This window comes from Dermacentor andersoni, chromosome 2 (assembly GCF_023375885.2).
Source record: "Dermacentor andersoni chromosome 2, qqDerAnde1_hic_scaffold, whole genome shotgun sequence".
Taxonomy (NCBI): Eukaryota; Metazoa; Arthropoda; class Arachnida; order Ixodida; family Ixodidae; genus Dermacentor; species Dermacentor andersoni.
The window spans coordinates 152,721,381-152,744,438 of NC_092815.1; the positions used below are offsets into that span (position 1 = coordinate 152,721,381).

A 23,058-nucleotide genomic window follows, 5' to 3' on the forward strand; every position below is an offset into this window, starting at 1 on the left:
CATAATAAACAATAGTATTGTTAGAGTCGGCAGAGTCCAGGAAATAATAACGGAGGTTCCAAGAAACAGTTGCTTCTAGACCACCACCTTGCTCGTAGACAAAACCTTTTAGTGACCAGACAGCTGTGTGTCCTCGAATGACACACATGCCCTTAGTTCACTGGCATAACCGCCAGCTCAACAACAAACAGCGCAAGTAAAATAACGGTTGCTCATGTACCATCCCAGACTGATTCTTTCGTGTGTTCATTAGTGAAATACTTTCATTTGCGAATGCACACAAATGCTGATGCTGCACCTAACATACAACTGAGGCTCAAAGTGCAGCAATCCCTTGCATGAATGAGAGTGCTAACGAGTCAGCAGTTTGAAGGTAATAAAACAAGCTGAAACCGACACAGTAGTCATTAGGCATGGAGCCACTGAAGATGCTGTGAGGGCAACTCAGTTACGCTATACTGAGTGACTCCAATTAGTTGTTTCTTAGACACTGCTGCACAAGTTTTCTACTTGTGACAGCCCTCTAGAAATAGTTTGCCTGCCAAAGCCATCCCCCAAACAAAACAGTGAACACTCACACGACAGTTGAGCAACATAATAAATTTAATACATGCTTCTTCAGTAGCTTAGCTTGTACAGCGTATGTAGTGCTTCCAAGCATGCTACAGCTAAGCCCACATGACAAAAAAAAAAAAAAGAAAAGCAACCCTTAGTTGCTTCAAAAAACACCACCTAAGGATAGCATTACTTGACTATGATAAAACGCTAGCCCAAAACATAACAGACCAAAGTGGCATGTAAACAAAGAAAAAAAAAAGTTGAGTCCCCACATTTCCCAGACATCAACTCTAGGAAACAAAGTTGGACAGCTGTAGTACTTCACACAAACATGGTGTCTACAACGACAGCACACTGCAAGGTCTGACTGACAAGTTTGCTTAGATGCGTGGTGTTACATTTCTGCATGGCAAGTGCAATGCTGCAAGACTTGCTCGTGCAAAAATGAACATGCTGCACCGCATGCAGGACGCAGTGCAATTTCGCAACCTCAAAGTACCGTGGCGATTTACAACCTAAGAAAACTTTTCGGGAACTCGGTCCTTATAGTACAAAACCAACATTTCGTTAGCTTTGGAGTGGCTAATCATTTCACCAGCTGTGCATGTGGGCATCCCGGGCACAGAGCTGTGTAGGAAACGTGAAGAGCTCATGACGGAGCTGACGACGAGGCGCGCTGCAGTGATATTGCAGCAGGAGATTGCCAGGACATCTTTTGACTTATCCCCAAAAAAAGATGTGCATGCAACGGGTCAGTCTCACGCATCCTGAACCACTGCCCGTGCTCAAGGAAACCTTTAGAAAAAAGGAAAGTCATCACACTTTATCACAAACATTACAGGGCACACAACTGTACACTACAGCTTCTGTCAGCTGGAATATTTCAATCAATCTATGTGAACCATGATAGTAATAATATTAATAAAAATCAAGTTTGTGCCAGGTCAACGGAGAGATATTGAACACTGCATGAAATATACAAAGAATAAAATTTCACATTTACAACTGTGGCGCACAACAGGCTCTTCATTACAGAAAAAGAAATAATTTTTAGCTTTACACACAATTAGATTGCGTAAAGAGCTTGCAAAAGTCAGTGCCCCAGCCTACTAGAATGCAACAAGTTTAGTCGACAAGGTGGGCGAGTTCTCGAGAACTTAAATGTAAGGCGGCTTCACACACCAATTGTGCAAGTTGATTAAAACAGACCCATTGTCGGGTATGAAGAAAAGAACAAAGAAATGGCGTTACTATCAAACACATGCCTTACCCAGCTTGCATCTCCCACTTTTGTGTGCAATGCACAGCTTGGGAACTGCATTTAAATGGCTCGTACGGACTTGAGGCGGGAACTAACAGCCCTGGCCCTGCCCTAGTCACAGAGCTAGCAGAGTAGGCCAATGACCTCATCATGACAATAAGTGCTCGAAATTTTGTCATCAACTAACTTGACTGAGGTTAGCAAGCCCATGCTGTGCCCATAAGAAAAACAAAACAGAACCATGTATGCACGAATCTGCATTCACACCACAGGCACCCATATACACAATCGCACACACGTCTTCCTTGTAATAGCCGCCCTTTGGGCAATAACCAAGGAGCACCCATGGCGTGATTAGCATAACGAAGGGTGAAAAGGAACGTATGCAAACTAAAGTGCAATCACAACCATACAAGGTGGCAACAGAGGACAATTTCCAGGAAGTGATTTCTTCAGGCCAGTGAATTTGCTCACCGCCGTAGCTTGAACGAGGTGACGCCAAGTGTATTTTTTTCCCTTCTGCAGACTGGGTCTGTCTAGCATTCTGCTCAAAACGAAACAAGTTGCAACATAAACTTTTTTTGAAGCGAAATAAACAAAGGCAGGCTGGGGGAGAGGGGGGGAGGCATTGCACGCTACGCGAAACAAACACACAACAAAATGAAGTAAAAACACTTCTCAGTACTACTACAAAGCAACAAGAATGGACAAGACTACACATGAGAATGCCACGCTGGCACAAGTGCGATAGTGGCTCTCTCTCCCTTCCTCCAGAGTGGGTTCTTTTGGTGGTTCACTCCTCGGGCACAACACCTGCCAGGGAACAACGCGACAGGCTTGGCAAGACAGTTTGGCCATTGCCTCACAGAAGTTGTCGTCTGCACCTGTCTGGAGACAGACGGGCAGACGTACGCGGCAAGCTGCCGCCACAAACCAAAGTCTCATTTTTGCGTCCCACGCAAGAGCGCTCGGCCAGCCACGACAACCACCTGACACTGATGGTGCGTGATGGACATCTTGTCCCACTGCTGCCCGTTGCTCAGTCGACCTTGACGACACTGTAGATCTTGCGCACGAACCAGAAGCAGGAGAAGAAGCCCACAGTGCCTGCAAGGACATAAGAATTGTGGCTCTGTGACTTAACATTTTTCCAGTTGCAGTTAGCTGTCTGAGATATCTCCAGGATAAGTTTGTTTCTGAACAGGAGCACTTGGTTTCTCACACAGCCGCTTCAAGCGCGGGTGCATTTCCACAGCTTTGCTGGAGCCAAAAAGGAACGCTGTGCATTATTTTCGTGTCACTCAGTGTCTCAACAGCGATGGAAACGCAAATGGATTGATGCTGGCTGTGCAAATCTACCGTTTCCCGAGGAAATGGTATGAGAACAGCAGACGACAAAGCGGACGACACTAACTAAATGCACGCACGCATTCCAGAGCATGGGAGATACAGTTAAACCTCGATATAACGAAGTAGGTAAAATCGGCAACTTGCTTCGTTATATCGAAATTCCGTTGTATTGAAATTTGACCCTTTATGCAAATATGTATAGTTACTGATTGATTTTTCTTACACGGAAAGGGGCCGCAGAATTTTCCAAATGACTGGGCAATCGGAAACAAGCAAATTTGAGTGAGAAAATTAATTTTGACGGATTTGGGAGCCGGCGACAAATGATACGGTTTCATGCCACGTCGACGATATCTTCATATAGGCAGTATGAATTAAGCGAAGCCAGCCACGCTTTCACGTGCACTCCGCCCCCGCAGCCGAAAGCGTTGCCCACAATGGGCACATGCCATCATGAAAAGCGCCGGCAGCGGGGAGCAAATGCTGCTTCTGCCTCTCGCTACAACGGGTCACCGAAACTTAGATTACACAACCTCCAGTAGTAAAGTGCAGGAAGACAGTGCACATGATGCCACGTCATCTCAGCACGCCCACGCTTTGCACACGCGGCAGATTATGTATAAAGCAGGGTGCACAGCTGCGTATCCGCTTGGCCATGCTTACAGCCATGCGCAGTAACAGCCGAGACGCGCACCAGAAATTGCGATGCGCGCCAACTTACTGTACCCCCTCGTGCACACTTTGTCGCATTACTGTGAGCTCGCTCCCCTTCCACTCTCTTCCTTTGTTCGTGCGGGTAGCCAGCACTCGTGCATGAAGCCACCATCTTTCTTTCTCAGCCTCGCACACTTTCACTCGCACCTAAAGCACATAGTGCGCGGGACGTGATAGGATCTTATCGCACTTATATGGAACATCTGATCATATGCAGAACATGATATGGCTTCACTTCGGCGGTCGCTCTTGTCACACAGTGCATGATTTGAGAGGTGTGTTTGCAAGCAGCTGCTTGTAAGTCAATCACTTGACCATATGCGTACGTGGAAGTTTCCATTTATTGTCTCAGCATTCCTTTGCTGCGGAAGTGAAATTTGGCTATATGGAAATCATAGACAAACACAGTTTATTATATTGAGGCTCTAAATACATGGTGTTCTATGAACATGAGGTTATGAAAAGTAAAATACTTTGTTATATCGAGGTTTAACCGTACTACAAACATGCCAAAATTTTCCAAACATGTTTTCGCAGCCATCGGGCTGAACAGCCTAACTAAATGTTTGTGTTTTGCAAGCCAAATGGACTGAATGCACAAGGCACTCTAGGTCAAAAAGTCACCCTTTCACACTTTGAATCATTCAGTGGGGAACTTCAAGCCTCCTTCTCAGCAGCAATGTTCTGCCCTATCTCACAGTCAACATAAATGACAAAAAATGATGTGCTACCAGCATAAATGGAAATGCAAAGCAAAGACTAAGCAGGATTCACGGTCGCATTTTGATTCTCACCAGAGTGCATGGGAAATGCTATGGTTCATTTCCAAACACAAAACTCCAGTGCTATCATGTGTTTAGCAGCTACATATGCTTTGATAGGCCACCGACTTTGTAAGGTACGGCATCAAAATGTGTTCCTTGTTCATGTACACTGCTCTTTATGTTGGTGGGACCTCTAATAATGGCAATGCAAAGTAGCAAGCTGCTGGCCTTAAGTGTTTAGGCAACCGGAGTTCTGTGAGACGCAATGATTAACCCTTGGCCAGCAGGCCCACTCACCGGTGAGGAGGAAGAAGAGGAACACAATGATGAGGGTGTATCCAAAATAGAGGAAGGTCGAGGCCACGCCCGTGATGCTGAGTCGCGTGAAGTAGTGGACACAGTAGACAAACAGGTAGAATGCCGTACAGCCACTGGTCAGGAAGGATCGCCACCACCAGTGATAGTCCTGCACATTTTAACACGGAACAGAAAGCACTCTGATGAGTCCGATACGTTGAACAAAAAGGCGACAAGGGCAGCGCTTGTTTAAAGAAAAAGAAAGAAAGGATGCCTGCTAAGAGTTGGAGTCCTTACTCATGACATACAACTCAACTCATTCCGTGACAGCTAGGAAGCCATCAGCACTCTGAATTTTCTAGTTGCCTCCACTACGTTAAGCAAACAAGCACACGCTGCTTACCATTGGTGACCTGACAAGAACCAGTGCACTCATGTTGCAGTGACGGTGAATAATCAGAGAGTGCTAAAATTGTAAGGCACGAATTTAACTGTTTATTGGGTAAACTTGTGTCAGAAAAGCAATCAACACTCAGAGTGTAGTGATAGCGGCAAGTATAATGGCCAGTTGCTGAAGCATCATCTTGTGGGTCAAGACTGTCTGCTAGTAATACATGTATCACCATACATTCAAGAATGTGTAACATTATAGTATTTGCATCGTGTGCACACTACGATTTCGTGACAACATTAAAGAAATTTCAGATACAGCACGGTTTTCTGCCGAAAATTTTTTAGGGATAAACATCTTGCTGTGGGGGGCACAGGAGCAGGGAGGTGGTATACACAAAAACGTTTTTGTTTGTTTTTTCGAGACAACCCTTGCAGCATTTTAAATAGGACATTCAAGAATTCTTAATTTTGGACACTTTAACGAAATAAACGAGAGTCCGCGACGCAGCCTGCATGGGGTGGGGGGGAGTATTAGGTGATTAACCAATTTTTTTTTTCAATACAACCATCTCCCTATGTTTCAGTGATACAGTGCTCACGGAATGAAATTAAACAGTGAGAATTTAGTAGAACCCTGCATATATGCAATGTACAAAAGAGTACCATGTCATGTGGCTAGGAATCTGGTCACCCAAAGGTGACGCGGACTCCGATCTAACTGTGCGTGCCAAAATTACGTCGATGTGCCATGAACTGCAGCCAGTGGAAATAAAAGTATGCGCATTAGTTAGCCCTAAATTGATGCGTTTCATACCGCGAGCATTGTACATTCAGAAATTTTGCAATTTGGGCACATTAACTCTTTCATTACCATGACAAAATGGTAGTTTTTTATAGGTCTCAGATAAAAATTATTTACTACTACAAATAATATTCCAGCACACATTGCAGCATAGCATATTGTGCATAATGAAATGCTCTCTTCAAAACAATATGTTGCCAAAAAAAAAATTATTAGGTAAAACAAAAATTGCAGAAGGCGTCATTTTTGCTGCCAGATTATAAAAACAATGAAAAAAACATCATATCTGCAAAAAAAGTATTATCAAAGGAAATTCAGAATATACATTTCAAAGATAAATAGCCCAGGAATAGTGTCTGAAAAAATAAATGCTGAGTACAGTGCTGTTCTTCGGATACAAAAAACGAAACCAAGACCAGGTCATCGCTCATGCCATGCAGTGAAGCAGTTCCTCGATATTGTGAAGCATAGGTGTACTCTGCACTTTTCCCACAGTATCTTTAGTTTTTGTTCAACTTTGCAGTCCTTGTAACACATTTTGCGGTTCCGCCTTTTTGGCATCTTCCGAGGATGGTCCGATGAGAAGTCCAAGGAGCGCACTACATCAGTTCATCTAGAGTCATGCACCTCTTCCAGGACCGATCGCTCTCGGCATAGCTGGGCAACTACAAGATTATGCATCCAAACATATCTGTTAGCATTTTTGCAGATTGTATTTATCACCTCCGCATAGAAGCAGAGTAGAAAGAAATCCCACGCCGTTGTAAACAGTCTTGCGCCGATCCGTAGTGTTGGGCCGACATTTGCTACAGGCGGCCTTCTTGGTGCGAACGAAAGTTTCTTTGCTGCTGATGGCAGCACATCATAACCAAGTGAAGTATGCACTCTGAAGATAATCAGTGGAGCTCTGAGGTAGTGCAAAAAGATCAGCAGATAAGCGTGCACAAGGAAGAAAACCGCTCAAGGCCGTAAAGGAAACTCGTCAGTGAACAGCTGTGGATGTCCCATGGTGACTCAAAACATTGTCGCTGTCATAGCTTGAATCTACTTTGCTGTCATCTGTGGAATCATAACTCGAATCCTCATCATTAAATTGAAGTGCGGGTGCAGCATAGTTTCGAGCACGACACTTTTCTCGCAATGCAGTCGCGTGAGATGACGCCATGAGAGTGACTTTTGATAAATGCACAGTGACATCAGTAGTGCCCCTTGCCTGGATTTTACGAGAAGTGAAACCAAAACTCTTGGAAACTGTTTCAAAATGCCAGTTTCACATGTTGGAAATGCGGAAGACCTTCAGAAATACACACTGGCAGAATAAAGCGACTCAGACTCCAAACCAAAGCTCACTAGTGAACAGCTGGCATAATTTCCGGTTAATTATCCCCGCTCAGCACTGTCAGACGGCAAAGCCGGAGATATAATTTAATTTTTCACTTGCTGGGAGTCATTTGATTACAAAATTTTGGTGCTAGTGCAGCATAATCGTGAGCGGCATGCTCTTTTCTCAAGCGCGGCAGAAGGTGGCAGCCACACCTCTTTTTGCACATTAGTTCGCAAAAAGGTCCGTGAAAAATCACATCATTGCTGGAGCACGACAATTTAAACTGATTCTGAAAGTTCAGTACCTGTACTAACTACTGCAGGGCCTTAAATGGATAAGAAACGGCTCCAACATGTCGAAATCGGCGATCTAAGGCATCGATCACCGGTGATCGATTTTAACAGGGGTGGTAACGAAGGAGTTAATGAAAGAAAAACAAGCCAGCGATGCAGCCTAGTGTAATCAACAAATGTTGCCAGGATAAAGAAATGCAGAGCTCGCTGCTATCAAAATGTGTTCCATAGTTTAAAATCTGCATCAGACAATAAGAGTGGTACCTGTGCGCATGTAGCAGCAGCGACAAATCTCAACGGCCATTTCTCATTTTTTTTTTTTTTGCTTCTTATGCATTTGTATTTCCACAGCGAAATACAATACTGCAGCTACTTGAAGCTCCGCTTGCTCCTCTTTATGACAGTGCCACGATGGCAGCACTGCGTCACGGAAAAGTCACACAATCTGTGGTGCGATGATACGTCCCAAAGCCGGATTTTCTGCCCAATCTTTTTTGACAGCAAGCTAGGAAAATGTGATTTTCTGAACTCCTACTTTAGAGTTATTTCAATATTTCCCTGCGTCATACAGGAACACCTGCAATTGAGAAAAAAAAATTATTTTTTAACTGGAAACTGATCAATTAGGCAATTCCATTTGCCAAGTTCCCTCTCGAAAGGGTGGGCGGTAGAGTAGAGCAGTCGGTGACATTGCCCAACTGCCCACATTGTAGGGAGAAGCCAGAATACAGTACATGCATTTTGTGCAAAACGACAATGAATAACAGCGGCAGTGTGTTTAAACACAGTCACCATGAAACGTCAAAACAATGTACTCGTGACGATATTCAGAGCATGCCCGTTAGCTGGGAGATGGCTGCAAACATGTCTCATATGTCCTGCATGTCTCTTGCACTGTAAGGCGTGTTCCTGGAAAGTTCACTCAGCTAAGGACAAAACTCATCACTGTTTCTTTGAGCTGTGGTCCATAGATTGTCAGAGGTACTTGTGAGGGGTTCTGAATTTGTCTGCAGGCACCACTTTTTCAAGAGACACTCTTACAGATCAGCGCCACCAATACAAAGAGCAAGCGATGCATCTGGCAAGAGATTTAAGCGACCGATCTTTCCGAGGCCAAGTTCCCTTCTTCGATACAGATCAGTTTGTGAACAATAAATAGGGTTTACATTGAACTCAACTTTGTACTTCAACTGCTTTCAACAGCACGTGATGTCAGCAGCTGTGGTGTGCATCAAAATTAAAATTTATGGACAGCGAAAGTGGCACACGAGTCTTGGGGAAAGAAAAACTTGCCTCAGAACACAGGTGGAAGTAGCAGAGCAGTATGGTGGTCTCCGAGCAGGTGATGATCAGGATAATGAAGACCAGGAAAAGGAATCCAAACATGTAGTACATCTGGCTAGACCTGCAACACAGACGCAACGTACACGCACAAAACATTAGCAAACTGTCACATGGGTGCGACAGTGCGCTGACAAGCAAGCAGGCAGGCAGGTGGAGAGGCAGTGACAAGAGCTTAGCATAAACCAAACAGCTTATGGGACGAAATGTGCTTCCTAAATTAAAGGGTTCCTGAAACGGTTGGGACAAATTTAGTAGACACATGTGGTACAGCTACAGTAAAACATTCATGCCACAATTTAAGTGAAGCGTCTACTAAAGAGAGCTACAGATGGTTACAAGTTCCTCTCCTCCTTAAAGCACATTCTTTCTCTCCACAACTCGTTCGCTGAGCAAACAGGGCAGAGCTCTGCCTTCACTGGCTCTGCATCATGATGCGACGTCGTGTTGTCTACTTCCACTGTCTTGGCGCCAGTGTGCAAAGCCCCTCCAACCTCTCCGCTAGCAGCCTGACCGTTGACACCCAGCGAGAGCTATCCAAGTGGCATGCGTTACAAAGGTTCTGTCGCAGCGCCGAGCATGTCCAGTATTCAGGTAAATGCAGGTGAGCTGGGCGTTTCGACGGATGCGTTGAGGCGCAAACTAAAGCCCCTCCATACTACTACCACTGCGATGAAGAGGCTTTGGTTTAAATGCAAGCTTCCTGCACGGTGCAGAGCTCGAAGTGCAGAGCTTACCCAGTCAAACACAGAGCTAATATTGGTGCAACCAAGTGCAAAACATTAAAAAAGAATTAAAAATACAATGTGTTCAGGACTACACTGCTGCCAAAAAATTTACAGCAGCAGCAAAGTAGGATATACTTGGCTACTGCTGTATTAGCTCTGTGCCCCCAGGCGGCTGCACCCTGGAGGCCATTCACATTCGTGCCTCCGCCAATCTGGCAAAACGCCCAGACCGCCTGCACTTACCAGAATACCAGACAAGATAAAATGATTGTGGTAGGAGTCCCCTCCGGCGTGAAGTGACGGCTGCAAATGCACAGATGCTGGCACCAATCGGATCCCCACAGCCTGATGCACTGCAGCCACACTGCTCGCATACTGCCTTGCAGAGGGACACAATGTCGCAGCTTGACATGTGGCCAGCCGCTGGATTTGCAGCCCACAATGCAACAAGGCTGGTTCGTGGTACTCGCGGAAAGAAACCTCGAGACCAACACTGACCACTCAGCTCGCGCCAACACGGTGCATGTTGCAACATAAGTAGACGACACTTCCTATGCGCTGGAAGTGTTTGAGTGTAGTGATAAATTGCTTTTGTGTATTCTCTTTCTGTTGATATTTCTTTACAGAAATTTTAACCATTTGTAGCGAAGAGAGACGCTAGTGGGTTCAGCGCTACTGGCTCTAAACGCTAGTGGGTCGAGCGCTCCTGCTCAGCAACGGCTCTCGTGCTTGGAAGCTGTGACTGCCCTGCCCGTCGACGTTGCGCTGCTCCGGGCTCTGCCAAATAAACACCTTTAGAATTGGTGGAGTGTGCGGGGTACCCTCAGACGATCATCCTGGAACTCCGGTCCCGTACCCTACCATCTACCATGCCCCAAGATGCCTCCCAGCAAACGCCTCCTCCTGCACCCACTGCGTGTCCCGGGGTGCCTCGTCATCGCGACCCTCCTATCTACACTGGAGCGGACGACACTGACGTGGACGAATGGCTCACGGCGTACGACAGGGTAGGCGACCATAACAAGTGGGACGAAGCGACCAAACTGAGCCATGTTCTGTTCTACCTCGCTGGAGTGGCCAGCCTGTGGTATAACAACCATCAAGCAGAGCTCCAGACATTGTCGGAATTTAAGACTTCCCTCGCCGATGTATTTGGTCGCCCTGCTGTTTGCAAGCTGCGTGCCGAGCAACGTTTGCGAGAACGAGCTCAACAGCCAGGCAAAACATTCACCAGCTATCTAAGATGTCCTGGACCTATGCAGGAAAGTCGATTCGACCATGGCAGAGTCTGATCGAATCTGAAACATCCTGAAGGGCATAGAAGACGCCTTTAACATGTTGCTGGCCAAAAGTCCACGCTCTGTGGCTGAAACTGTCACACTGTGTCAGAGCTATGAAGAACTCCGCAGGCAGCGGTCACTGACCCGTCGATCTCTACCGCGTGATGAACACCTCGCTGGTTTGGCTGCCATGTCCAACCAGGCAGCGTTGCTCGCAGAAATGAAGGCCGTTCGTCCGCGAGGAAGTTGCCTGGCAACTCTCGTTGATGGATTTTGCACAGCCGCAGTCGGTACACGCACATGCTCTGCACATGCACACGACACGCCTCTGCTTCGCCGTGTCATAGCGCAAGAACTGCATGAGGTTTTGCCTGAGCACCACCAGCGTGTTCCTGCGGCTGCGCCTCACAGCTACGCCGAAGTCAAGGCCAGGCCCCAACAGATCCCAACAGCTGTGCCACTCAGCTACACGGAAGTCGTCACCCAGCGTCAACAACTCCCTCAACGGGGACCTCTCACGTAAGCCGAAGTCCTCGCTATGCCCCGACAACAGCCTGCTATGCAATCACTTCACCAGCCGCCACGTCCAACGCGTCCTTCCACATGGGTGGGACCTGCCGCAACGACTCGGTGGCGTACAGCTATGCAGGCCACATCACACGCCATTGTAGTCGCGTGCAGTCGCCTAGCGCTACACCATATGGGCCAAGTTCTATGGCGGGTTCTGCGCGCCCTTATTACGACGATGAACATCGGACTGCGTCACCACCATTCCGCCGGTCCGCCAACATCCGCCGCTCAACTTCTCCACGCCGAAGCTCCCCATCACCGATGCGGCCTCATCCCGAAGCTCGGGATGAGGAAAACTAATCGTCGCAGTCCATGAGGGAAGGGCTGCGACCCTGTCGAAACGCGGAAGTCCTCAACGTAGCCCGACCAATGTGGTAGACGTGTTAGTTGACGGTGTGCGCACATATGCCCTCGTGGATACCGGAGCCGCTGTATCAGTTATGGACGCAAAGCTTTGTCACTTCCTTCGAAAGGTTACGGCGCCCATTGCTGGACTCGCCCTCCGAACAGCAGGCGCACAGCGTATTCACCCGACTGCGGCGTGCACCGCGCGTGTTCTCATCATTTATTGTGATTTCCTCGTGCTCCCCCGAAGTTATCCTGGGGCGAGACTTTCTAGCCCGCCACGATGCCGTCATTCATTGCGCACTGGCCGAACTAGAACTGTCGCCGATCTCAGATATGACGCTTGCCGATAATGCTTCTTTTGCGAACAAACTACTCGTCAGGCACGATACAAACGTTCCTCCCAACTCGTCAGTGATTGTATCAATGCATTGCAGCAGCCTCTCTGACGCCATCGCACTACTTTCTCCGTCGGGCCACTTTTATACTCGAAAAGGTCTGCTGCTGCCTTTTGTGACTGTGACAGGGCTCCACAGCTATTTTTGTCTGTAACCCCTTCTCATACCCTGTGATGCTGCTTCAAGGCGAATGTCTTGGCCACGTGGAAGTGAACGACGCCGTACAAATTACGGATGTTCCCGAAGACACGTCCTGCGCCAGTTACAACATGCTCGGTTCTCTCTCTATGTCGGACCCTTTGCCCACAGGTGTGTTCGATTCATCTATTGCCGATGGCCTCACCCCACCTCAGTGTTCGCAGATTCTGCGTATCTTAGAAGAATTTCGTTCCTCTTTTGATGTCGGGCAACCTTCCCTGGGCCGGGCATCTGCTGTCACGCACCATATTGACACTGGCTCCCAACCGCCATTGCGGCAACGACCATATCGCGTCTCTGCCACAGAACGTCGTGTGATTAATGAGCAAGTGAACGATATGCTTCGCCGCGAAGTGATCCGACCCTCGAACAGTCCATGGGCATCCCCTGTCGTCCTTGTTATGAAAAAAAGACGGCTCGGTACGGTTCTGTGTAGGCTATCGGGGCCTGAACAAGATCACTCGCAAAGATGTATACCCGCTGCCGCGAATCGATGCCGCCATCGATAGCCTACAAGGAGCAGAATTCTTTTCATCTCTAGATTTACGCTCCGGCTATTGGCAAGTACCCATGGCTGACGTCGATAGGCCGAAGACAGCCTTTGTTACACCTGACGGCTTATACGAATTTAACGTCATGCCGTTTGGACTTTGTAATGCGCCAGCAACCTTTGAACGCATGATGGACACAGTTCTCCGTGGTTTGAAGTGGCACATGTGCTTATGTTATCTCGACGACGTTGTTTTTGCCTCTGACTTCACCACGCACCTTCAACGCCTACGGCGTGTTTTGACGTGCTTAGCAAACACTGGCCTCCAACTGAACCTAAAGAAGTTCCGATTTGCAGCGCGGCAGCTCACGATACTAGGTTACGTCGTCTCGAAGGATGGAATCCTCCCCGATCCAGACAAACTTCGTGCCGTAGCTGAATTTCTTAAAACGGCGTCCGTCAAAGAACTGCGCAGTTTTGTAGGTTTGTGTTCCTACTTCAGGCGCTTCATTCGCAATTTCGCCGCCATCATATCGCCCCTGACGAAGCTCCTTGGCAGCAACGGACATCTCCATTCGTGGTTGTCCGAGTGCGACGAGGCATTTACTAAGCTCCGTCGTTTGCTGACGTCTCCTCCCATTTTGCGCCACTACGACCCAACAGCACCTGTTGAGGTACACACAGATGCCAGCGGTGTTGGCCGCGGCGCTGTCCTAGCGCAGCGCAAAGAAGGGTTTCCTGAATATGTTGCACCAATGCTGTATTTTGTCAGCCAGCGTGAGAATGATGGTCCTACTGGCTTCAAATGGCTTTGTAGTAGAGTTTTATAAATAATTAAATAAGAACCATTAAAGTTGTCCAATGGCAGGATTCGAACACGCGACATACAGAAGCCCGATACTGAAACCATTACACCATGGACGCATGCATCAACAAGCAGCATAGATGACCCTGTTGAACTCCTTGCGAGCAAACAAGAGCATTGAGACGCTTGGCGTGTTCTGATTTGGCCTTACCGAGGCGCAGTTACAATGCAGGCGAGAGCTTGTGCGGACAAGGAACGCACGGATAACGCAAGCAACCAGAGAATTGCGTCAACAACAGCAGGGAAAAACTTCCGAAGAGTACGCGTAAGAATGAAGGAGAGCATGTCGGCGGGCAGATTATGAGAGAAAGGAAGCACTACAGCAACATTTCTTTCATTTACCAAACACAAGATTAGTAGTAAAAATGAGTTTACTGGGGAGATCATGATAGTGTGCGTTGTATTCTTTGCAGTTTCTTATCTCTTGAAGTACAGCAATCTTGGTTTCAAAAGTAACAATAATAATATGTTTATTGCCAGGTAAACATACATTGTAATAGCTGGCCCGCTTAAGCGTTAATGCTTCAGTGTGCTCCTGGGCAGTACTAAGAACGCTATGTAGTGTTGTGTGAATATTCAGATTTTCAACTAGTAGTTACGAATAGTAAACTATTCGCTTCCAGAGCAGTTGTAATATTCAAAGTGTTGGCAAACACATGTACAGTCGTGGACAGATTAAAATGGACCACGGCAAAGGCGGCCGGAGCGGCTACGGGGCCGGCGCTGCTATTGCGCTTCGCGCGATCACGACGAGAGTACCCCGAGTGACGTCAAATTTTTCCTCCGCACCCTCGCTCTCGTGCTGGTGCTTGTCACACTTGATAAATTTCCAGTGCGGCGTTCAGCTGCTCAGGGTTGGGACAAAGGAGCGCGTGAATCGCCAGTAGTTCACCACCTTGCGCTGTCGCGCAGTAGCGGACGGCCGGCAGGCCATCAAACCGCCGCAGTGTGAAGGAACCAAAACTTGATGTTTTTTTGTCGGCGATTTGCAGTCGCGGACACATTAAAATGAAGCATGGCTTCGGTTAAAAACCGCGGGCCAGTGCTAAGTAGTGAAAAAGGTGCCTGGTGTCGAGACATGTGCTCTTGCATGCGCGTCCCTTTTAGCTCGCAGCCTCTCCAAACCTTAAGCATCGGCTTAGCATTATTTAATCATAGGGAGTAGCGCGAGATGGCGCCGCTATAGCCCCAACGTCTGATGCGCTGCCGGAATGGCTTGTCTGGGGTGCGATCTTTCTCGACGCCCAGCTCACGCTGCAGCTGACGGCTGCCACCTTAAGGGCGCAGGCCCCATACATTTCTTTTTCTGTCACGTGACCACGATACCGCGACTGTGAGATGCCAGCCATCGCCCGCATCTGTCCACGCACGGCGCTGGATGGCAGCGAATGACGTCTCAACTGCGCAGTTGCTCACGGCTGCATACTTACTTCCGCATGCAGAGATTGTGTTCAAGTCTCCCAAAATTGCCGTTCGTGTTGTGTGCTGCCTTGTAATGTGATCAGTGAAGCACCTGGCACAAAGCAGGAGAATGCCTCTACGATGCTGCACGCAAGGGTGTGAGAAAAGAATCATCGGGTGAGACAAGCCAGCCGACTCTATATCCTTCGAAGGCTATGGAGTAGCACTGTGCACCCATCGCAGCCAACATGGGTACTGTCAAAACACGATTTTCTTTGCTCCGAACACTTCGAGGACAGTGACTATCAGATGAGCCCTGCTTTGCTCCAGAGCTGCGGCACGTCAGTGAAAGGGTACTGTGGCATCGTAGTAGCACGGTCCTCCAATACTTTTCATCTGGTCACGAAACTTTTGCGTAACGCTATGGGAGAGCTTCGTATAGTGGCAGCAGTGGGCTAACCACAGCACTGGCGCGAGCAGAAGGTGGACAGGAGTAGATGGCGAACGGACGCCACGGGCATTCTTTGCATACATTCTCTATTGCGCAATGGTCGAATTCCTGTATCGCCGGGTGGATATTACCGACACAATGTGCAAATAGCCACCCTGTTTCTGTGCAGCATTCGGAAACTTGCACGCATACTACTTGGAAATGACTTTAACCCCTTGTTACAAGAACGTGTGCTGCTGCTGCTGCTGCTGCCGGCACACACGGCGGTCGGTGGTCGGCGTGCAGCCCCGTGCGTGCCGGTGTGCAACTGCCAGGCGCTCACAATCCGCCAAAATACAGTCATTCATTAAAAAATATGTGAAATAAACACTGCTTGTCAGAACAGTCGCGTCTTCCGAGTCCAATTTCGAAGCTTCCCTCATTTTTTCATATTTTTGTTCAGTATCCCTTTAAAGGGAAGCTGAAACACTTTTCGAAAAAAATGAGTTCCCTGCGGCATTCTACAGTTTTGAGTCCCCTGAACACGAATATCTGGTTCAAAAAGGGCGGAAACAAACGCAAGCGGCTGTTTTTCCAAGAAAACGCGCACCAGCGCCTCAGGGAATCGCGCGAACGCCGCTGTTGCCCGTGATTGGTCGGGGCCGCTGTGACGTCGTTGGCGGTAGTCGCCGGTCGGCGCCGCCGCATGTCTCCGTTTCGGAGCGTAGCACCATTCCTTTCTCTCTGGTAGCACGCGGTTCTGCTGTTCTGGCTTCATAGCTGAGTTGCAAGATGGAACGTTCTCGCTGTCTCCGACAGCTTGTATTGTCCCCGTACATGTTTGAACCCACAGCCGATACGGAAGACGATGGCGGCAACAGAGTCAACGACGATATTGAGTGTGCCAACAGCGAGAGCGATGTGTGCACCTTCTCGCGCGCTGGAAATCTTAGCTGGTACGCATGTTTCAAAGCGCGCACATGCAGTGCTGTGAGGTACAGTCATGGAAGTTGCTTATCATACACATCCAGAGATGACCAGAGGTATTATATGTGCAATATTCATACTATGGTTCGACGACTTTGCGAGTGTGGCTCGATCAAGAATCGGTATGCGTGCTCCATGCTAGTGTTGACATAAAGATATTAGGCAGTTTTAGCACCGCCGTGTGGTAAACACGATAACTGAACCGTACGTCGAATGTCACTAGGCAAGCCTACACTCCATTTGATACCTCAGGTGCATCGCTGTGGAAGCTACGCTCGAAGTTCTGTCACCAAAATTTATTACTGCGCGCGTTTCCGTCTATGCTTCGCAGCGTGCCAGCGGCGTTTGCTCGCGCGAGCATGCACGTGAAGCTGCCGCGACGGGCTGCAATTAAAAAATACCGAAAAGAAATTTTTTTTAAAAGAACGTGTTAGCAGCCGTATAAGTACACGGATGGTTTCTATGGGTAAATTCTTCTTTTTTTTTCATTCCGAACTGAGCTTATATATGGAAAGCTTTCTGAAAAATCGGGTCAAGAAACGCCGAACTTTTTCTAAGTGCGAACGCAGCCACTGCAAGAAGTATCTCAAGCCTCCACAGCGTTGCACCTATGAAACGGAGTATAGCAACGCTAGCAACAACGCGTTTTCGCATTTGTCGTAAGGCTATCCGGCTACGCTAAAACTGTGTTACCAGACGTTAATGGCTGCAAATGTTCGTATTTCTCCAGTGCATCAATGTGGGCCTAATCACGCTTTCATTAAACTAGGTGCTCCTGCATGTGCGTATGTGCGTATTGATGGAAAATGAAGAGAACTGCTTGCGCTGCCAGGAGATGCAAGAGATTAGAAAAAAACAGAAGCGCACGCAGTGCGTAACAAGTTCAAGACAATTCAGGACTGTGTGCCTCAGCAGCGCAGTACTGGAAGTGGCACTTGCCCAGAAAGGAGTCGAACCGGCTGGACAAGGCAAGAAGTTTACACACAGGTGTGAAAATGATATGGCCAATGGAAAAAGAGTGATGCAAAAGCAATTTTTTTTTACAGGCAGTTGAGGTATGCAGCATACCGCCAGTTTGTCTGGCTAGTATGGAAAAAGTTGGGAAAGAAGAACCGTCGAATTCTGCCAAGCTGTGTACTTGAAGTTGTTCGGGCTTCAGTCGCGCCGATTTAATTGGAATACCGATTGCCCGCATCGTTGTCAAGCTCCGATGATAGTCACTGTCGCGGAAATGGTCCGAGCACAGCACAGTTGATTTCGTCGGCACGAACTTATCTCTCCTCACCGCACGTACCCACTGCGCTGCAAGCTTCTTTGCCTTCGGGAATTTGTGAAACATCACATCGTCTCGCCCGCCTGTGTTCGCGCAGCCGAATGCTGCACAGAACGAGGGCATGTTGGGCGCCCTTGGCTGTAGGCACTCACGCAGCACAGAAGGAAAGAACAGTTTACGAAAATCGCAAAACAAACGTGAGCGGCGGCGGCGGCGGCAGATCTCTCGAAGCGTCGTTCAGTAAAGCGCAGGACGGAAAGACGCATGCCAGCACATGTCAGCACGCCGGTCCGCAGCTCGGTTGGCTCGGTCTCCGCCCATGACGTCACTTTCGCCGGTTCTCTCCTCTGCCAACGTCCTCACCCGGCGCTCCGGGAAGCGATGGGGGCGTGTCCGCGCGGGTGATTTAGAAAGCGATTTCCGCCCGTTATATTAACAAAACAAAAAAAAAATTTCAGAACCGTAAATTATTAGGTCTGTTCTTCCCAATCCCAGCAATTCATAGAAATTGAAAACCGTTTCAGCTTCCCTTTAATAACAGTGAATAAATTCCTAGTTAAGAAATCTTGCAGGCTTCATCCTTTTCCCACTGCAAAAACTTGATGCAAGCAACATTTAAAAATTACAGTGACATTTCACTTCGTAAACACGGGTTACCCACAAGTGTATGAGTGCTATTTCCTTTAGTTTCCTGGGTACGCCAAACCTTCTGCCGGACTTGTTCGGCTCGTGCCTGTCGCTTGGTGATGACTTTGGGGCCAGTCGACTCGCGCTCGGCCTGCCACCGTTTTCCTCGCTGCTCCGTCCTTCTCGCTGGGCCTTTCAATCACGAGACGAACCCGGCACGTCCATAGCACACATGCAACCCATAGCAACTGCCAGAGGAGAACAACCCAGCGCACCAGTCTACTCTCCTCCTCCTACGTGACACTTTGCCTCCTTTTTGTCTTGCACGCTTCACTCAACGCCACCTAGAATTTTCTGCAGGTGACGCTGCTTTGTTGCGCGCTCAGCATGCTCCCCTGTGCTTTTCCTGGCACGTGATTCTCATCTCCACCTCCAGGTGCCATTCTCCTCCGGCGCTCGCTTCCCTCATGGCGACGCACATAATCACACTGATTTCACAGACAGGGCGGGAATGCTTGCACATAAAAAATTAAATGAGGAGCGCATCAGGTTTGGGTCGGCATAGCTTTCTTACTTTGAAGCAGTAAAAACTCAAACCAAAGAATCCAAACTCCTCCTGCATAAGAAAGGCCCAAGTATATGAAGGCACTGCGGAATCTGTGATGCGCAGCTGGTTTCTTTGATGCCCTGGATGCAGCACAGAATTACAAAAGAAATGACAATAATAACTTCGTGGCCATTTTTTTTTTCTAGGACATAACCTTTATACCACCGAAGACAGAAATTATACGGTATTCAAACAAATGCTCCAACAGGCTGAGCTGACACAGTGTGCCTATTTGGCACATAAAAAAAATCATGGGGTTTTACGTGCCAAAACCACAATCTGATTATGAGGCACACCGTAGTGGGGGAGTCCGGAATAACTTAGACGACATGGGGTTCCTTAATGTGTGCCTAAACCTAAGTACACGGGTGGACTCACCAGATGGAGTTGAGGATGAAGAAAAGCTGGATGAAAATGCATCCAAAGGGGAGAATGCCACCCATGAAGATGGCTGGCACCACCTGGGTGTACAGGGACTGCTCTGGGATCTGGCGGGGGATCTGGTTGGTCCGCACGGGGTTCTCCAGCATCTGCATATCCAATGGGCATAAGCACAGCACCTGGGGCACTACCACATCAGCTAGTGCTACTTCCAATAAGCCTGCACTTACCAACAGAGTTAGTGCAGCATTGCAACAAAAACTTGCCAAGATTACATGGACAATTGAGAAAACAAATTAATTGATTGATCGATTGCATTCATTGAGTGATGGCATTTGACATCCCACAGCCACACAGAGGCTGCGAGAGGGGCCACAGTATAGAGCATCAACTTACATTATCTGGGGTTCTTCAATGCGCACCCAATGCTCGACGCAAAAGTACCTTTGCGTTCTGCCTTTAACTGTAATGCAGCCGTCATGGCCAAACACTGAAACCGTGACCTTGTGTGTAGCTGACGCAACACAATAGTTATTTAGCCACGGTGGTTACATAGTAATCATAGCAACATTGTGCGTTAAACCACATTTGAGTAGAAACATGATATAATGGTCATGCACGTAATGAAGCATTGGATAAAAGGAAGCAAATCTAAAATGCTTATTGCCGATATCAGCATGTAATGAACACAAGATATAGAGGTACTTTCGTGCTGGGTGCAAAAAAACAAACATCTGAGCGCCCCTAGTTTCCACTGCACCTAGAAGCCACTGAGCCGTGCGCCTCGTCAGCCGGAAAACGAAGCAGGCGGTAGCACACCCACCCTGCGCTTGAAGCCAAAGTAGGCACCCACGAAGGTGAGTGGGAGCGAGATGCCAAACCACAGGGCCAGCAGCGCCAGCAGTGTGGTGAAGGGCACGGCGGCCGAGCTCTCCTTGGCCCAAAGCAGCAGGTTCAGCGCAAAGAACAGGCTGAACACGATGCCCGGGCACACCAGCGCCGTCAGCAGCACATTCAGCTTCCACTGCTCCCCGCCAAAGGCTGCGGCAGAAAAGGACAGACGACGTGGCACGTGGGGGGGGGTGACCTTGCATGGCGACACATGGGGGCGAGCACAATCCAAACTGGGCGATAATGACCGATGAACAGCGGGCGAAGAGAGGAAGGACACATCGACGAGTTTGCCGGTGTGCAATTCGTAGCTGATTTAGGCAGCATTGCACGATGTGGAAAAAGGAGGATGTAGCATATGACAGATCTGCGATTTTTTCTTGACTGAAATATTTTATTGAAAATTGAATGCTTAGGAACAATAGAAGTGGCCAATGGCAATGCTATCAAAACCAGGTAACAATGAAAGAAAACAGAAGTTCACAGGGAAATAAAGGTTTGTAAAGATCCACAGCGGTCGAGCAAGGAATGTCGCTAGAGTCAACGTTTCGACAAAGGGACTTGCCTTTGTCAGCGGCATTCCTCCGGCGACCACTGCTGAATGGCCAAACTAAGAACATCTGGGCGAAAAGCAACAGCCACATCAAGGCATACTGCACAAATGTTGGCATAATTATACCAAACTGACACACGTGGGTGCTCAAAGATGCTATTGATGCAGGGCTGATGTATACATTGTGAGTACAGCATACATCTTGTGCTGTTCTCTTGTTATTTCTTTTTGTCTTGTTGTGCTGCCTAAATCAGCTATGAACAAAGAAAGCCTCAATCCAGAGCCCATGTTTCAGTAACTGAACTGAATGAAACTTTATTCCATTTCTCTTTACAAAAACATATACATAAGTATAAAGATATAAAATATAAAAAATATAAATATAGTAAATATAAAAATAAATAAATAAAAAAATATATAGAAATGGCTTTCTCCTTGTAAATTCATCACACAAAATTACAACTAGAACACATGCACAGCACAAATTAAAAACAATTTATCAATTCCTCCTTTGAACACTCGTAATGACATAGCACCTTTATTCTTGTTTCGCCGGTATGTACACAAACCAAGGCCATCAATGCACGTCTCTTCCTTCCCACCACGAAGATTACATAATGATCTTTTTTTCATGCATATCATGCAAACAGATGCCTTTAATTCATATGCCCTTCTGTGTGTCCTCGGCACGTGGAACAACCTTCCCGATGTCCTGGTAGCTGAATCTAACAAAGAAAAATTCCATCACCAACTAAACACACATTTCTTACTTTGCCTTTTTCTCTGCATTGCTTCTTGTCTGCATTTTTGTGTTTATCTTTGTTTGTTATTATTTTCTTGCAGTTTCTTGAATTTTTATTGTCTTACTCTGTGTATACTTGATTCTGTGTAGTATAATCATTAATCACAGCAGAGGCGATTCTGACGGGCAGAGCCATTTCTGGTGGAGATTTACAGTTTGTAAACTTTTTTATGTGCCATGATGCACAGGGCATTCAATTTCGTGTTTCCTGTGTGGTAAATTAAATTCTCAAGTGAAAACATTTGTTCAAGTAGAACAGCACACGAAGAAATTTTTTGTTCTGGTGAGAATTCTTATGCATATTAACTCCTAGGGACCTCTGACAAAGAATCAAGAATGCCTCGTTGTAGCAGAAATTTCCTTCACGCAGCATTCGTAGTAAGCGGGGTTCTACTGTATTGACGAGATACTCGTTCATAAGTTACAGCCACAGCTGTCATGGGTTCCTTCAACTGTCAATGTGTATTTACATCCATCCAGGCCAAAGCTTAAAACTAGATAACTAACGCAACCACCCTAGTTGCTTCAGTTAAATGCATGAAGGTTGTTTAATTGCTTTTTGAACACTTGTAACAGTCATAAAACACTAACAGTATCAATAAAGAATTTGATTACAAGCCACATATCCACCTAATATCGGCATTACCAAAAAAAGCTGTTTCCGACTACATGTTTTTTTTCTTCGTCAAACAATGTTCCTGGACCTCAAAACCCTAGAAAAAGCACTAGCAACCTTCAGATTGACCGTACAAGTTACGATGGTAGCGTTTCTACGAACTAGCTTTACTTTTGTTTCACTTTTGTTTCCCAGAAGGTGTACGAGTTGTGACGTCGTGACGCATAAGGTGCTCACATGGGAGCAGGACAATGCGATACCTTTGCGCTTGTCCCGGCTGACTCGGCTGTCTGTGACCCTGCTGCTACATACAGTACTTGTGCGGCCCGATGTAGCATAATAACATAATAAGAGACAACCGACTGGGCCGCAGTGAGTGTCAAAATATTGCACAGTCCTGCTCCCATGTGACCGCCATCTGCGTCACAGCCTCAGAATGCACATGTCTCCCGAGAAATGAAACCGAAACTAGTTTGTGGAAAAGCTATTACGTAGTAAATCATTTAGGGTGCCTTGGGG

At 47.4% G+C, this 23,058-nt stretch overlaps 1 protein-coding gene across 1 annotated transcript in view; it reads right to left on the reverse strand.

The window, feature by feature from the left end:
* Positions 1-2,377: 2,377 nt before the first annotated feature.
* Positions 2,378-23,058, reverse strand: part of TM9SF2 (transmembrane 9 superfamily protein member 2) — a 58,209-nt gene continuing 37,528 nt past the window's right edge. The window contains exons 12-16 of the mRNA XM_050187429.3: positions 20,501-20,718; positions 19,675-19,826; positions 9,050-9,161; positions 4,945-5,113; positions 2,378-2,926 (exon numbers count right to left, since the gene is read on the reverse strand). Coding sequence (XP_050043386.1) covers positions 2,859-2,926; positions 4,945-5,113; positions 9,050-9,161; positions 19,675-19,826; positions 20,501-20,718 — 719 coding nt within the window. The 3' untranslated portion in view covers positions 2,378-2,858. The remainder of the gene's footprint in view (positions 2,927-4,944; positions 5,114-9,049; positions 9,162-19,674; positions 19,827-20,500; positions 20,719-23,058) is intronic.